The sequence below is a fragment of the Typopeltis vanoorti genome, chromosome 16, assembly GCF_054136105.1.
Source record: "Typopeltis vanoorti isolate ZY-2024b chromosome 16, IOZ_Tvanoo_1.0, whole genome shotgun sequence".
Lineage (NCBI taxonomy): Eukaryota > Metazoa > Arthropoda > Arachnida > Uropygi > Thelyphonidae > Typopeltis > Typopeltis vanoorti.
Window position 1 is genome coordinate 30665299 of NC_143564.1, and position 18918 is coordinate 30684216.

The 18918-nt window shown below is 33.2% G+C and overlaps 1 protein-coding gene across 1 annotated transcript in view; it reads left to right on the plus strand.

The window, feature by feature from the left end:
• LOC150097919 (RING finger and transmembrane domain-containing protein 2-like) overlaps positions 1-18580 on the plus strand; it is a 159659-nt gene extending 141079 nt beyond the window's left edge. The window contains exon 10 of the mRNA XM_090405935.1: positions 14585-18580. Within this exon, the coding sequence (XP_090262061.1) occupies positions 14585-14716 (132 nt within the window). The 3' untranslated portion in view covers positions 14717-18580. The remainder of the gene's footprint in view (positions 1-14584) is intronic.
• Positions 18581-18918: the final 338 nt, after the last annotated feature.

Genomic DNA, 18918 nt, shown 5'->3' on the forward strand with positions numbered 1-18918 from the left:
CAACTCAAATAAAGACTAAGTATTGTTTGATATAATGCCCCATTGACACCATATAACTGTAGAGTATTGAATAGCTTCTCTCTTGGCACCTTGTCATATGCCTTTTCCAAATCGACAAAACTTAAATACAGATCTTGGTTATATTCCCATTATTTGTCGTAAAGTGAAGATCTGATCCTGACAGCCTCTATTTGACCTTAATCCAGCTTGTTCTTCACCAAGCTTTTCTTCCACAATTCTTCTCAAGTATACTTGCATATATCTTACCAGGAACACTTAGTAGGGATATACCTCTGTAATTCTCACATTCAGTTTTATTTCCCTTTATATATATGGGTACTATGAGAGCTCTACTCCAATCGTCTGGAATTCGTCCCTCTGTCCAGGCATTCTGAACTATGCAGTGCAGCCACTGTAAGACTCTTATACCACCATACTTCAGCATTTCTGGTCGAATATCATCTACTTCTGCTGCCTTTCCACATTTCAAGCCTTTGATGGCTTTTTCTATTTCAAGTATGGATATGTATTCCTGACTGCATGCCTGGTCAGTGTTTTTTATCGCTTTACTTTCTACTCTGTTTGTTTCATTTAGTAAATTTTCAAAGTAATTACTCCATACTTCAAGGATATCTTTTTCTCCTGTTTTCATGTCACCTTTATCATCTCTTACTCCTTTTATAGCACTCTTTCCTCCATTTCTAAGCTTCAACAACATCCAGAATTTCTTACCACCTTCTTGATATTTATTTTCTATGTTCTTGCCAAAGCCCTCCCATGACTTTTTTTAGCTAGTTTTACACACTGTTTAGCTTTCTTACATTTGTCTCTGTATTCTCTAAGAGCACAAGCTTATTTGCAGGAACTTTTGATATGCTTTCTTCTTTTCCTTCACTACCTCTTTAACTTCCTGTGTCCTCTATGGAGTTCTAACTTTTCTATCCTTGCAGACAACTTCACCACATGCCTCTCTAGCTGAATCAATCAGGGTTTTCTTCAAGGCCTGCCACTGAATCTCCAAGATTTGGTTTCTGTTCTCAAACTCTTTCATTTTTCCTTCAATAATCTTTGTGTATTTTAGTCTACAGTTTCCATCTGAGAGCTGCTCAACTTTTATTCGCTTCAAAACTTTCTTACATGTCATTCTTTTTAGTATGAAATTCAATTTTATCCTGCTCAAGACTAAATAGTGATCACTTCCAATTTCAAATCCGCTGTACACTCTGGTGTCCTGCACCAGGGAGAAAACATCACTATCAACAATAACATAGTCAATGAGACTTTTCTTATTCCTTACCTCTTCTCTCCATGTGAATTTGTGCACATTTTTATGTTGGAACATGCTGTTAGTAATAACCAATCCATGTCATGAGCAGAAATCCAACAGGTATTTGCCATTATTATTAGCTTTGCTCTTTTCTCCAAATTTTCCCAAAACATTTTTGTATGTCTGACAATCACTTGCTACTCTGCTATTTAGATCCCCAACAAGGACCAATGTTTCCTTTTTCATTGTGTCAGTAGCTTGCTTTCTCTAGAGCCTCAAAAAATTCCTCCACTTCTACCTTAGTAGAACCTTCTGTGGGACCATAGGCACAAATAAGTCTCATTGTGCAGTTCCCCATTCTGATATTTGTCCAAATCACTCTACTTGACACTGCCTGCCATTCAAGAAGATGAGCCTCGTATTTTGTGTTGAATATTATGGCTACTCCTTCTTTTCCTTGATTGCCATTGCCTGAATATAACATTTTGTATTTATTGCTCAGAAAGATCTCATCAGTTTTTGTCTTTTTTGTTTCAGTCACCCCTGTTATGTTGATCTGGTACTTATCGAATTCCTCCGCTAGCTCCATTTCTTTGCCATTCAGGCTTCTTATGTTGATAGTACCGACCTTTAACTCTGGTGATGTTGTGTTGGGTGTGTTTTCAGATTTGTTGCAGTAGCTGACTTTTTGCTGTTCGCCCTGGTTCCCTGGCGAAAACAACGTGGGCCTTGTTTAACTGGGTGATGCCCCAGCCGGCATGAAATTTTGTCATGTTGTACCATCATTTTGTATTTTGGTTTAACCAATAGGAATACAATTTGGTCGGCTAAATCCCAAATTGCCAGCCCATTCTCGTTCGTTCAGTATTCAAGTAGATACTCAACAGGGTGCACCACGAGAAGGTGAGGATTGGACATTAGGTCAGAAGCCCTGGTCTCCACATTCCTTTAAAGGCTATGTGGAGTTCTCCTCTCAGTTTTACAGCTTTGACCCTTAAGATTACATTATTTTTTTAATCTTCTATCAAAAATTTTCCTCCAAATTATTCTGTTACTTGTTGGCACTCCAATATTGTTGTATCTAACATTTCATGAGTCTAAGGCATTTCTGACAGAATCAATCCACCTAGACCTTGGTCTTCATCTTGGGTTCTTTCCTGTCTTCTTAGCATCAAACATCTGTTTTACTAACCTTTCCTCAGCCATTCTGTTTAAGTGGCCATATAGCTCTGCTCACACATTCTTGAATGCTAACAACGTCAAGTTCTTTTCTAATATCTTCATTTTTAATATGATTCTACCATTGATACCATCTGATCACTACTGTAATTTTTCTTAGAACTCTCATATCTGTGGTCTCTAGTCCTTTATCAAATGCTTTAATCCTACTTTCAGATCCATAACTTAAAATTGGTGTGAATACCATCTTGTATAACTGCTAGTTTAATGTTTTGGCTAATTTCTCTCTTATTCCATATAAATATATTCAGCTGGCTCCTTGCCACACCAGCTTTGCTTATTCTGTTAAGCAAACAAAATTAATTTAACATCCTCACTAAAAACTGTCTAAATAGCTGAAATATTTTACTTGGTCTATAGGTTCCCCACTGAGAATGCAAATGAAGTTTCCTGTTTCTTCCTATTTTCATAGTTTTGGTCTTTTTATTGCTGAATTTTGTGCTAAATTTGTCACAGATGTTATGCAATTTAGTTAAAGAACCCTGATGACTTGTACCAGATGTATTTAAGAGGACATCATCATCTGCATAAAGCAAAGAGCCAAGTTTGATATCTTTTATTCCAGTATCACGTTTAATGCCACATTCTTTCATACTGTGATCCTTATAGATGATGAATAAGTCTTACCCCTGATTTTACATCAAACCAACTTCCTATGTTTCATTTAATTCTAACTGCTGACTTACAACTTAAATATAGACTGTATTGCTCTGTATAATGTTCCTCTTATAACATATAATTGTAATGTTCTGAAAAGTTTCTCTGGGCACCTTTTCATATGCTTTTTCCAGATCTACAAAACTTAAGTACAGATCTCCTGAGAGATCTGTTCCAAGTAAGATTTATGCAAGCATAAATCTTACCTTGAACACTTAATAGAGAAATTCCTCTGTAATTCTTACGTTCAGCTTTATTCCATTTTTTATAGATCTGAAATTTGACCTTCTGTATAGACCCTCTTAATTATGCAGTGTATCCACTGCAACCTCCATATGTGAGCATTTCTAGTCGAATATCATCTACTGCAGCTGCCTTTTCACATTTCAAGTTTTGGATGGCTTTTTCTACATCAATAGATGTAGAAAAAGCCATCCAAAACTATTGATATATATGTTGTTTGCATTACTCTTGAAAATTTTCTAGTACAGTTCTGTCACTTCTTGTTTCTAACAGCCTTTCAAAAGGAATTACTGCAGATGTTGAGACTATCCTTGTCTTCACTGTTCATGTCACCTTTATCATCTCTAATTCCTTTTACAGCACTCTTTCCTCTATTTCTAAGCTTTTTTAATAGCCTCTAGAACATTTTGCAACTTACTGATATTTATTTTTAACAAATGACTTTTGTTTAGCTACTTTTGCACATAGCTTAGCTCTCTTAGCCCTTTGCCAACTTATTTGCCAGGAACTTTCAGTATGCAATCTTTTTGTTTAGGACTGCTTCTTTAACATCTTTTGTCCACCATGGTGTTCTTATTTTTCTGTTCTTGCAAACAACCTCACCACATGCCTTCTTAGTTGAATCTTCAGAGTTTGCCACTGAGACTTCAAGGTTTGGTTCTTGTTTTCAAACTGTTTCATTTTTAATTCAATAATGTTTTATAGTTGATTCTACAGTTTATCTATAAAAGTTGTTCAACTTGAATTCTTTTTAAAACTTTCTTATATATTGTTCTTTTTAATATGATATTCGTTTTTATTCTACTTAAAATTAAATGATGGTCACTTCAATTTCAAATCTGCTGTATAAACAACAAGGACCACTTTTTCCATTTTCTTTATGCCAGCTGCCTGTTGTAATGACTCAAAAATTCCTTCACTTCTTCCTTGGGACCACAGGCACAAATAAGTTTCATTGTTCATGTCTCCATTTTGAAGTTATGAATAAGTGAGCATGTGTATAGAATCAAGAAATCCTTGTTTTACTATTCAAAGCAAACTTTAGGGAATAAGTTAGTGAATGGTACTTGAGATCAATCTGATTAGCTGTTGGCAAATCATGTCAATGCTGAAGTCATTGCACTTGAAGAGAATTGTTTGGAGAAGTGTGTTGGGGAATGGGAGAGATGTGCATTGACTGAGTTATCCAGGGAGTTGATACTCAGTAGAAGGTGATTTAATAGAGAATAAGTGCTCAAAGCAACAAATCAGGGTAGATAATTCTAGGCATAATTCAAATTAAGTGACTTTTGGAAGAACTTGAAGAGTTGGCTAATGCCAACTCTTAAAGCTAGATGTTAGATAATGTTAAGAAGTTGAGAAGTTCTGAAGTGATTATGCTAATGGAATGAATGATTAAAAAAAAAAAAAAAAAACAGGATTGTTTAAAAGACTACTGAAGATTTATTTATTTATTTATTTTATTTTTTTTGGCACTTTTGTAAACTGCTAAATCAAAAAGTTAATTTCATTGAAATTATGCTTGAATTGGATAATGAATAATCCATAGTCAGTACTGTGGTAGCTAATAGGATTCTAAGTAGACTTTGCATTATGCATAAAGGTGATTGTATGATACCTACTATTTTGCAATATCAGATTGTTACCTTTAAAAAAAAAAAAAAAAAAAAAAAAAAAAAAAAAAAAAATTATCAATGCCCAATTTTGAATAAATAAATTAAAAAGGAAAGGATAACTTATATATATATATATATATATATATATATATATATATATATATATATATTTCAATAAATGTATAATGATAATGCATTATTTGTTGTAATTTGAATTTTTTTTAGTAATGTTTTGTATAAAAGGAAATCTTTTTATAGTTACAACCTGTCGCAAACTGTTTAAATACGATATTTATTACGTATATTATTTCTGGGAAAACTCCCATGTTACTCCTCATAAAAACTATTATAATACAGCTATATTGCCTGCTTCAGTTTAGGAGTGCCCCTGTTTAAATGTCATTGGCTATTTACTCATGGATTCTTAGGGCATTATGAGTGTAGATGTACTAAAAAGTATATGTAGCTTAAGGAATAGAAATTGCACATACCTTTTTCAGGGTGTTGTGGCTTTTCCTCTGTCTGCGATGTCGAGAACTGCAGAGTGTGTGTGTGTGGTGGGGGGGGGTAGGCAGTTTGGTAGAATAAGTTAGAAAAACCCGGGTTTTTTTTTTTTTTTTTTTTTTTTTTTTCGTAATATATAGAAACATATACTTTTATATAGGGTAGGGAAAAAAGTGAAAGGGTTAATTTTTTAAAATAAGGAGGGGGAAGGGGAAAGGTGGTTGACGGGGTGTGGACCGTTTCGACTATTCGTGGGACTTTCCCAATATGTTCCGATGATGACCACGAATAGTCGAAACGGTCCACACCCCGTCAACCACCTTTCCCCTTCCCCCTCCTTATTTTAAAAAATTAACCCTTTCACTTTTTTCCCTACCCTATATAAAAGTATATGTTTCTATATATTACGAAAAAAAAAAAAAAAACCCGGGTTTTTCTAACTTATTCTACCAAACTGCCTACCCCCCCACACACACCACACACACACTCTGCAGTTCTCGACATCGCAGACAGAGGAAAAGCCACAACACCCTGAAAAAGGTATGTGCAATTTCTATTCCTTAAGCTACATATACTTTTTAGTACATCTACACTCATAATGCCCTAAGAACCCATGAGTAAATAGCCAATGACATTTAAACAGGGGCACTCCTAAACTGAAGCAGGCAATATAGCTGTATTATAATAGATATTTATTACTACCATATAAGTGAAAAGTTCTCACCTCAAATTTAGTTTTATTTCTGTAACTTAAAGAAAATAGTTAACTTTCCAACATGGTTTTCTTGCTAGTAAAGAACTGTAGTCTTGTTTACACAACAAGCAATGATTTTTTTTTTTTTTTTTTTTTTTTGTCTCACTGTCATGTTATTTGCCACATCAGTCAGTAGTGCACTTGTGCAAAGTTTGTATTTCAGAAGATGAAGTTGATATAGTGAGAGAGAAAATAGAACATTTGTTGATTAAAACAGAATAAGTTCTGAAAGTTGGAAGTTTAGGGGAGATATATAGTTTAAAAGAAAGGATGTTAAAAAAAAAATGTTCCAAAGGAAACAAACAGTTCTCCCAAAATTTACAAATGTATTTATTTTAAAGGAAGCTAATTTGGAGCGTAAATGAAAGTGATAAGAACTATATACATTCTACCAAACCAACGGACAGAAATAATTTTTTGTGCTCATGGATAATGAAGAAGTTTCTAGAAGGAAAAAGGAACTTTAAAATTATCTTTGTATTCCAAAGAAATAGAAAAAGGAACTGACATATTAATGAAGACATGAAAGAAGAAATATTATTTTCCTGAAGAAAGGTTGCATACAAATTTTTTGTTTTCAAATAAAGGAAGGGGAAAACCACTTTCATATGACACTGGCTAACTCTTACCCATGAGTTAATTATATTTCAATGGCCACTGTTGAGAGGGAAGAAACTATGCTTGATAAGTCAACTGCTTTTGTTTGTGTATTCTCATCAAATCCCATGAACTTGAAAAGAAGATATAAGAAATTCTGTGTAATGTTTTCTTTATGTATGATAAGTTTGTGCTCCCCTTTTCTGTTTGCATTATAAGTTTTATGTGTAATGTAGATTAGTATATAGCGTTTACAACACAACATTTTATATGCACAGTGTTATGCCCATGAAATGCCATACTTTATGCTAATATTATTTGACAGTAAATAAATATATAGATTTTGAATTTACTCTGTCTCTCACTCAATCCCATTACTTCTTAACTTAACTTGTTTTTATTATAATATTCCAGATCTATATTATATAGTGAAACCTGTGAATTATTCATAACTAAAATTTCACATGTATACCACAGTAATTAAATTTTAATAAGATGTAGATATTTCGTCTTAAGACATCATCAGTGCAGTTATTACTAAGAATGTAATAACTTTGTAAAGGAATTACATTCAAAGGAACAGTTAATGCGCATTCTTACATTGGAATCCCTCTATGCATACAGTAGCATGTTTGAGGACTAAAATATTTGGCTGTAAATTAAAATATATCTGATAAATTTATTTTATACAATTGAGGATAATTTCCCAGATCTTTGAGATAGTGAGTCATTACGGTTAAGATTGGGTCTGTGACGTAAGGCTTCAGCATTTTCTTTATATAAATGCTCATGTTTATATAAGGATCTATGTAGCAGCTTGGTATTTTTATTAGATCCTGTGGTTAGGGTTTTCAACTCCATGTTGAACGAGGCCAGATTTGTGCAATTTGATCAGACGGATGTGGTCTTGGTGTTCAGAGATGCGTTTACTTATAGATCTTCCTGTTTGTCCAGAGTATGACATCTTACAAGAACATGGAACTTCGTATGTGCCAGATGACATCATCAGAAAACCGAACCTAGCCAACCTTTTTCTGGAACACTTAGAAGATAGAATTTCCACTCTTGAACCAAAACCAAAAATGTGGCTTCAATATGTTGATGACAACTTTGCAATCTGGAGTCACTCTGAACAAGAACTATACTCGTTTCTAGGTAAGATCAACAACCTTCATCCTCTCATCAAATTCACACTGGAAAAAGAATCATCACAAGGTGTTGAAAGTTTATTTTTCACTTGGTTAGACTATAATAAATTTAGTTTAATCCTTTATCCAAGTGTGAGCAAACAAAGTTTGCACCTGAAAATATCTTCAGGACTGGGGTAAGGTAGTACAACACCAGGCAACTTGTAGCAAAGGTGGGCCAAGCTAACATCGCTCCTATCTCAGTATCTCCCATAATGCAAAACACATCTCCTTGCAGATATGTATAATATTATGCATTAAGGGAAGGGCCACCACTCAGACTGGTTTCGATCTTTATTGAGGTCTCTTCGGTGGGAGCCAGGCCCAACAGAAGCAGTAGCGAGGTCATCTTTACAACTAAATTTATTATAGTCTAACCAAGTGAAAATTAAACTCTTTCAACATCTTTCTCTAAATCCAGAGTAATTTAATAAAAAGGTGGCACACCTTTTGGCAACTCCTATAGGTAAAGATGACCTCGTTACTGCTTCTGCCTGGTATCTCCAGATCTGGGCTGGCTCCCACTGAAGAGACCTCAATAAAGGTCAAAACTAGTCTAGGTAGTGGCCCTTCCCTTAATGCATAACATTATACATATCTGCAAGGAGATGTGTTTTGCATTATGGGAGATACTGAGATAGGAGTGATGTTAGCGTGGTCCACCTTTGCTACGAGTTTCCCGGTGTTGTACTACCTTACCCCAGTCCTGAAAATATTTTCAGGCACAAACTTTGTTTGCTCACGCTTGGATAAAGAATTAAACTAAATTTATTATAATCATCACAAGGTATCTCCTTTCTTGATATACACATCTAGCGAAAACAAGATGGTTCCATCTCCACTTCCATTGTAAACCAACTTTTTCTGGTCGTTACATCCACAATTCATCTGCTCACCATCCATCTCAAAAATATGACATCAAAAAATCTCTGGTATCCAGAGCATACAAATTGTAAACCAACTTTTTCTGGTCGTTACATCCACAATTCATCTGCTCACTATCCATTTCAAAAAATCTCTGGTATCCAGAGCGCACAAATTTGTTCCTCTGAAGAGTCTTTAAAACAAGAATTGGAAATTAAAGATACAGCCTTATTAAATGGATGCAATCCAAAAAAAACTCAAAAAATTAGTTGCGCACTTCCCTATACATCAACCCAGACAAGACGAAGCCTGTAGAACTCCTATACCATATATCAAAGGTATCTCTGAAAGTCTCTCAAAAATATGAAGAAATACAACCCAATCACCCACATGCACAATTTTCTCCAAAAGACAAACTCTCACCTATGATGTTACCTGGCATATACGAAGTTCCATGCTCTTGTAAGATGTCATACTATGGGCAAACAGGAAGATCTATAAGTAAACGCATCTCTGAACACCAAGACCACATCCGTCTGATCAAATTGCACAAATCTGGCCTCGTTCAACATGGAGTTGAAAACCCTAACCACAGGATCTAATGAAAAATACCAAGCTGCTACATAGATCCTTATATAAACATGAGCCTTTATATAAAGAAAGTGCTGAAGCCTTACGTCACAGACCCAGTCTTAACCATAATGACTGTCTTTTCATGTAGTTTAATTTTTTCATGTAGTACTGTCATATCCTGTACACCCCTTGAGGGTACATGGCAGGAATTTGATGATGATGATGTAAATTAGCAACTTTTAATTGCAAAAATAATTATTGTAATTTAAAGATACGATTTTGTCATTAATTTTGCATTAATGTACATACAAAACTAAAAAAAAAACGAGGGTTATGGTCTATTACAATTGGAGATATGAATTTTTAAAATTTTCAGTCTTTTTCGCACTTTTCCGCTTATTTGTTTAAACAATTATTTAAATACTTTTTTTTGCTATTGTTATTTATTGTACCATGTTTTGGAATGTATTAACAACGTCCTCTGTGAACGGCAGTTTAATTATTCAATAAAAACATCATAGCCTGTGTAGCTCAGTGGATGTGGCGTTTACACACCACCGTGCTTGGCCGCACGAAGGAAGACTTGGTTTCGAGTCTAGTCGGCGACTAGAGGAAATTTTTCTAAGCCTTTTTTCGACCGGTTCCCGAGTTAGTCAATCTCTGGCATGGGCAAGCAGGTTTTTCCTCCCGGAAACTCGGGTTTTTCGTCCTGTAAACTCAAGAAAATCGACCGTAGAACCCACATTATTTCAGACATTAAAAAATATATTGTGTTAGGGTTAGGGACCACGAGATGGCGGCACATTTGAGCCATCTCTCTTCACTGCGTACTGCTTAATTAGTGATAGCCTTGGGCCATCTGTCTCTGATTCAGTACCAGTGGAGATTGAACTGCCCACTCAGTCTCCAAAAGTTAGATAGGGCTAAATGGCCTCGCCTACTCCTGTGTACGGGAATAAAAAGGCATTAGCTGATTTTTTTTTTTTTTTTTTTTTTTTTTTATAAAAACATCATTTAATAAGCCCCGGACACAAAAGTCACACTGCCATGGTTTACGTCGATCGAAAACAGCGACATGGGCTGAGGGTTAAGATGAAATATCTACATATTATTAAAATTTAATTACTATGGTATATGTGTGAATTTTTAGTTATTCTAGATTTGAATCTGCTATTAACTGAAAAGAATAGGTTAATAAACCACTCTGGTATACCACAAACATGGCTATTCATTTGTTGGATTAGTTAATAACCATAAATGCTTGAGTTGAATAAAGCCATAAAATGCTTAGGTTTATAGAAGATTTAGAAATAAAGCCAATGGAAATTTGTCATTTGACTGGAAGAGGTGTGTGCGCATTCCAGATAATCAAGAAAGGATGTTTTGTATTAACAAAATGTTGATTAAAGCGTACTTCAAGCATGTTAAAAAACTCATCATAATGGAAAAATTGTTTTTTAAAGTAAATTAGTTTTAAAGATATAACAAATTTGAATATACTGTACTTTGATTAGTTTACTTGGATTTACAGCTAAAGCAACTAAGGCTATGAGCCTAGTGTATTGTTAAATAGTAAGGTCTATTGTTATATCGTAATTCTATCTTATTATACATTAATTTACTGTTTCTTAAATCTATCCTTTTGCTTACTAAATACCTTATACAATCAAAATCCTACCAGCTACTCTATTGTTATGTCGCTGCTTTCTCTATATTATATTTTGTTCTACCTCTATAATAACTCTCCTTCTAATCTACTGTCGTGCCCTTAAAGATATTAATTCAGATCTATCTCCTCTTCGGATATTGGCAAAATTTATATTTTGCTGCGCCAGCCAATATCCTATGACAGAAGAGACTCTTGTTCAGGGAAATATTTCTGAATTCTAAAGGGATACACACAGTTATTTTATCTCATGCTAGTGCTGTGCAGATTCAGTTAGCAATCGTAGACCGAATCTCACTTAAGCAATTATATCTAAATTCCTTCCCGCCAAAAGGTTCTATTTCATAAGTGGTGGTTTGAATTCGTAATCAGGCATAAACTTGGGTATAAGGTACAAAACATGTTTATTGGAAAAACATTTACAGCTATGTAAGTTAAAATACTCAATGGATCAAAATTCACTCTAAGTTAAGGTTATACTAAATCACAATGAATCAGAGCATGTTAAATCCTTCAATTATGAAAGGATAAGATTAGGTTTAAGCATAATACTACTACTATATAATTCCTTTCACTAAGTTATTCACAGAATACACATTGAACACTTTCATTAATACTCTATCAATAATCATCTTAATTCTAAATTTCATTTAAGCAAGTCTAGCCATTCACAAATTACTGCCTATTAACAACTCTTCTTTGTTCCACAAGGGCTTAATTAATTCAGTCAAATTCTCACTAAAAGTTCTCTACTAGTGTCCTTTAGTTACAATGCACACAAATTTCTTGTTCTTCTAAACGAATTTTAACATAGAACGAAAACTCTTACATTACCGGATCTTTTCAGATTTTATGCCGCCATCTCATGTAGGTCTGGATTACCTTACTGCATATTCTTCGGCCATCTTTGTGCCTGGTGATGTACTACGCTTTTTCTTCTAATCGTTTCCGACTGTTGCGTGCTGTCTACCGCTCCACAGGAAACTTTCTCCAATGGGACATGCTGCTAAGGCTCAATTCCACATAGGCTGTCGTATCGCGATCAGCTCTGCTTGAAAATCTTCAAGCATTCTCAAGAAAAGAACCTGCCGTCCGTCATTACCGTAGTCAGCCCACCACTCTCTCACGAATCCTCCGACCAACTCTCCCTAAAACTCGAATCCAGCAACCGAAGATCAACAAGTCTAAAAGCCTCCTAAAACGGCATGCTTCATTTTTTATTCGCCCTATTCGGGCACCCTCTATTCGATGTGGTTTTCACCCACGAACCCCATCATTCCTGCCCCTTGGGTGATCCTACACTCTCCCTAATTACATTATTCTAGGTAGCCGCTCTGATGTCATTTTTCCGCATAGGTATAGCCTCCATCGCTATGCTCGACTCGTACAGATTATACGCGATTATTCCGGATTACTACTTATAACTTTCTCAGAATATCGCAATGTACTAGGCAGCTTACATGGGAATTACAAATAACCTAACAATAACTCTCACTATATGGCACACATGGACTACACATTATTACAAAACATAAAACAATACTTCATAATTATTAGCTGATGTGCAGATATCTCCTTAATTAGTAGTAGTTATCATGTTAAATCCTGAATAAAGAATTTACTTGTAAAGCTCTCCATTCAGGATCTAACAGTATTATTATCTTTAAACTGCATGTTCTTTTGGTTGGTTTTCCTGTTTTGTGGGATAACAAACCCAAGTTTCTGGAAGGGAATACTCCCTTCCACGTCCATATGAAGTAGCTAACTCGCCTTCACTTGAAAAGCTCTGATAAAGATTCTTTACATCCTACACAGGATTTGACCCCATGTCTTTCCCAACAAAAGGGCATCAGTGCTGAATGAGTTACTTTTTTTTATTCATTATATTATAATAGCTACTTATAGTTATTTAACTGAGAAAATAAAAGAGTAATACTGTATACTTGAAATTTCATTTACCAATCTCTGTGATATGCTCAGTTTCCTTGTTTAGAATAAAACTCATGATTATTTCGGGCACATCTTTCTTTTATAAACATATTACATACTTGTTGAAAATTATAATTTAACAAGTCGTAAGTTATTAAGATTCATTATTCTTTAATATTAATGTCATACAGATGAGATTCCTATTTCATACAACCATTGTCTAATATCTTTTTCAAAGTTACAATAATGCTTGATTAATTATCCAACTTCAACCAAATCTCCAATTACCCAATCCTTGAATGGATTAATTTGTCCATCACCTTTTGATATAGCAATAGTAACTATACTATCAGTCAACAGACCCTTCAGTTATCCAAAGAAAATTGAGTTCCCACTATGGCCAAATAATTGAGGGATTACCATATATAAATATAAGGGGAAAATATCTAAAAAATGCAGTACAATAGGCTGTTGCTAATGAAATTTGTTCCTCTCACCTCCCTCTCAACATACAGACTACAGTAATACTATTATTATTCCCTATTGTATTTTTCCCACCTCGGAAAAAATACCAGAACTTTAAAGAAATATCTCTAAACTATTTTCAACCTAATCTTTTAAATAAGGTATTGTAGCTGTAGATCGCTATTTAATAAAAAAGACTTCACAGTTTGAGCTTGGCCGGTTTGTTTTATGCTCGGCTTGCTGCAGTTACGGTAGATTTGACGTGGGTATTATTTGAAAAGAATGAGGATCTCATAAGGTTCCATAATGTTTGAACCAGTATGTAAGTAACTGTGTTATTTTAGCACAGATTTCACAGTATACCACTTTTTGTTAATGACAGTACTTAAAAATAACAATTCATTGTTGTTCTAAATATAGACAATAAACTTGCTCTTTTGATCGTGAGTATTAAGAAGAGGTGAAAATTATGTTGTTCTTGTTGATCATGTTTCTAAATAATGAAAATATCATCAGTGTATCACCAAACAAAAGGTTTGAGATTTAGCTTTTTTTTTTTTTCTTTCCCTCCATGCTCGATGTGTAACAGCTGCATATGGTGGAGAGAGCTAGTTCTAGGCTATAATTGTTGGTTGTATATCTGGCATTTCCCTTTGAAAAATAATGAATGAAGAAAGAGCTGCAAACTATGCTATAAATTATGCTATTTTTTTGTGATTGAGAGCTGCTTCTATGTTGGTAAATAAAGATATTACATGTAGACTGGTAGGATTTTCAAAGGCAAGATTTCTAATGGTGTAAGCTTCTAAACCAGGTGCTTATATATATAGAAATCGTTGTGACTTTTTATAGGCGCACAACTAAGTGTGATTAATTTTAGGCAGACGATATATGAACTTCAGATTAACTCATGGTATTACATGCAGATATTCTAGCATGTATCTTCATATTTATATTTTGCAATAAAAAGAATATTCTATATATCTGTATATAATATCTATTGTTTTTTTTAACATTTTGTAGCATATATTTTGCGAAGAATGTGTTTCTCTTTGGTTTGACCGTGAACGTACATGTCCTATGTGTCGAGCACAAATAGCAGATGATCCCACTTGGAGAGATGGCTCAACAACATATTTACTTCAAGTCTTCTGATTTTTTTTTCTGTAAACATTTGTATTATTTATGTGAAAAATGTATAAATTCTGAAAAGCATATATTTTTTTTTTACTGTTGATAAAAAAGCTATCAAAAATATTTTTTCATACTGTTCTTTAACATTTTTGTTATATCTTATGTGAAACTACATATAGGACTACTGCTGACAGGTGCCTTTGTTGTGCAAAAAGTTTTTTGCTCCTTCCCCCCAATAAGTTTTTTTTTTTTGAGAAACAGGACAGTGGTTAAGACAAGATGGAAAGTCTGGAATGAGTACAACTATTTTTATTATACAGTTTTAATAGCTATCAATTAAAATAACACCACAGATACAGTCGTATAAACAATAATATCAACAATGATAGTATTTTATTCAAATAATAAGCAACAAATATACACTTAAATAATTACAAATTTTAGAGAATCGTATTTGATACATAACCCATTAAGCATGATATTGTTTTTTGATGATACAAAATGTACTATGCAAATGAAATAATTCATTACATTATTTCGATTATTATGATACGTAGCTTTAAGGTGAAAACTACTAATTTACAATGAAAAGAAAGCTAGTGAATTAGTTTTAGCAATTTTAATAATTTTGAATGATTATAAAATCTTAAATTTTCTAGCTTTTAAGCAAGCGAATTTTTTAATGACATTGTTTGTGTCACTAGAATCCAAAAATTTTATGTTCTATTGAAATTGAGAATAAACTGGATAACCTTTTTTCACAGAGAGAGATCTTAAATAATTTTTTTACTCTTTTTAGTTTTGAGAAGCTTCTCTCTGCTGAGGCAATTTTCACAGGCAGTGATAAATATATCCTTAAAGAGATTGAAATATCTGAAAATGAATCACATAAATTATTTTGATAAAATTTTAAACATCAGGAGGAGTTTTATCTTTGAAAGCAAAATATTGAAACATATTCAATGTTTCACTTTCATCTCAATCTTTAGTGCACTTATTTTAGATATGACATTAAATGTATCATTATGTTGTTCTAAGAGTTTAAATTACTCATTCAAAGACATTATTGTAGTATCTAATATTGTAAAAATGAAGTTTGTTTTAAAATTTTAATGTCAGCTTAGTAATACTTTTGTCTACAAATTCATAATTAAAGTGCTTTTTATTTTTCTTCTCTGATATACATTACAGGGAAAAGTTGGTTCAACATCAAGAAGTTCTACAATTTGAGTCACAGAACTGATTATATTTTCAAAGGATTCATCTGATTACACTGACTTAAATCGTTTGTTAGAATTTTCAAATATTCAAGAGCTTCACTTATGTTGAAGTCTGGACTTGGAAACATTTTGTTAACCACATTCATTTTACTCAAAATATGCTATATTTTCAAAGGATTCATCTGATTACACTGACTTAAATCGTTTGTTAGAATTTTCAAATATTCAAGAGCTTCACTTATGTTGAAGTCTGGACTTGGAAACATTTTGCTAACCACATTCATTTTACTCAAAATATGCTATATATATAATAGAACAAATGAATTTAAATGTTATTTTTGATATTAAGAAGTTTGCTTGAAATCTTATATCCATGTGTTTTGTTGTATCATTTGTTATTTCTAACAAAGCCTCATAAATTTGTAGTCTGAATTTTTAATGATTTAATTGCTTCTATTCAACTTTTCCATTCCTATCATTGGATAATGGTTTAAGTGTTAATCTAATATTATCCACTGTTTTGTTGATGCAAAAGAAATTATATAATTTCTGGACAACATTAAAAAAAATTGTTTCAAAAAAATGTTTGCTGCATCATTGATGACTAAATTTGAGGATATAAGCAGAGCAAGGAACACAGAAAGCTCTGGGCTTTATTCTGTTATTTTCTATTGCATACCATTGTATTTACTCCTCATAGTTGCACCATCTTCATATCCCTGTCCACAGAGATTTTGAATATGAAGATTCAGTTTATTAATAAGATCTAAAATGAATTCATATAATCCTTGGCTTGTTATATCTTGTATTCAACAAAAGCCTAATATATGTTCCTGAATTTCTGCAGCAGTTTTTTCTTTATGATAGACGAAACATAATTATAATAACCATTTGGTCAACATGATGTACATCTGGAGCTGTGTCTAAAATAATAGAATATTTTGCATCTTTGACCATTTCTAATAATATATTTTGGCTAATAGCATTGGAAAATAAGGAAACTCATTTTGAATTTGGTCTCCCAAATGAGTCATATTTTTGGAGGCTGAACTTTGAACATGGTATAAATGTTCTGCTGCATTATTATTGTGGTATTCTTTTGATAATTTGTGAAATGCTGTATATTGGGCTAAAAACTGAATTGTGTGAATTATATGTTCAATTACTGAATAACAGTCATTTTTTTCAGTCTCTCTCTCTGTTCTTTGAGCATCTATTGTTTTATTTTTTGATAATGCTAATCAAAGTTGAGCAAAATCAGTGCCACATTTAATATGCAACTCAATTTTTTCATGTTTACTTAAAATATAAGACAAACATTGTCAATCTTTGCTTCCAAATTCATTAGCGAGTTGTGACTTGCCATCCCCAAATAGTTTCTAATACAAACAGAATACAGAATCTTTAAAAACTTGAGTATACTAACCACAACCTTATTACTTGTTCTCCATTTGGAAGCAAGAAAGGGTAGTAAGAGGTAGAAAACTTTTTTTGTAAATTATCTTTCAGAAAATCCCATTTCGATATTTAACAAGGTGGATGTTCGATTAGATAGTCTCTCTCTGTTTTATTGTTAATATTTTGGATCACACACACCTGGATCTTCTGAGATGTGATTTTGACAAACATTATTCGGTTTCTTCTGTCGCTTCTAGAAGAAGAACAGTAAGTGTAAAAGCTTGGTGATGACTTACTCCTGTTGATTTTCTGCTTCGACCTGTTCAGAAGATCAACTGCTTTGTTGCCATAGTGGAGATTCTTCAGTCTTTTTTCCTGAAGCTTCCAGAAATGTGTTTAGAGATCCTGACAATTGTTTTTCCAGCTCCTTCCTTTTTTTTTTATTTTGTTTGGTGCACCTGATAATTTTTTTTTTTTTTTTTTAATTTTTGGTGTGACAGCTATGATAAAAATTTTAGCATCAATTTATCAAATCAAAAAAAAAAACCTTGTATTTTAATGGCTATTTTATTTTTGTAGGCAAAATCTTGTATATTTTTTTTTACTTACCGTTCTTGAAAATCGGACTATATTTTCACAAATACTGCAACAGCAGAAATCAATCTCTGATCACGATGAATGCACGTACAGTAATGAAATCCTTCACACAGCTATTATCATGAATATTTCAATAATTGAATATCATGTTCAGATGACCACAAAACTTTAACTTAGAGAGCTAGTAGAAAGACAGAAGAAAGGTGTTAATTTCTATCTGCATAGAAGATTCAGCTTCGTACTTGATAGACTGAGCTTCCCAGAACGGCAACAATATGCTCACCAGATGTCAGTGGAACTGATAATTTCAGATGGCAGAATATATACAGAACTTGTTTTGGAAGAAGTGAAATCTAGCATAAGCGAACACTTGTGGATCATGTTCGGAATGTAGAATTGATTTTGATTTTTAAAACTTAATATTGCACCCTCCTTTTATGGCACCCTTGTTAACTTGGACACCTGCTTACAGTAGGCCTGCTACATAGTGTTGCTTCTTTCAGAAACAGTAATTTATGTTTTGGCATTATACTGAATTGATCTTGCCACTTATATTGTTATTCAGGATGATGTTAAACATATGGTTTCATTCAGTAATATTAGAGACTTTATCACGAATTGTGATAATTTTTTGTACCTTTGTAAAGTATGTAATTAAAACTTTTATATGAAGAAATTTTTATACTTATGTAAAAATGTGCCTACATGAGTTTGGATTGGAAAAATTTTAATAACTATTCATTCGTAAATTATTTTATTAGATGTACTCAAATACTTGGTACATAACACTGGAATTTGGTTAAAGAAAATTAGAAATCATTAGCTCTTGATGGTAAATGACTATTATTCTGCATATGAAACAAATAATTTCATTTCAAAACTGGACTTAAAAGAGAATTACTGTATTTTCTTTCACTTATGCCAGCTACTCCATAATGAAATACCTAATCAAACATGTAAATTATGGTAAAAAGCATACTGTGTGTGTGGGTCACTGATTTTTTGGCA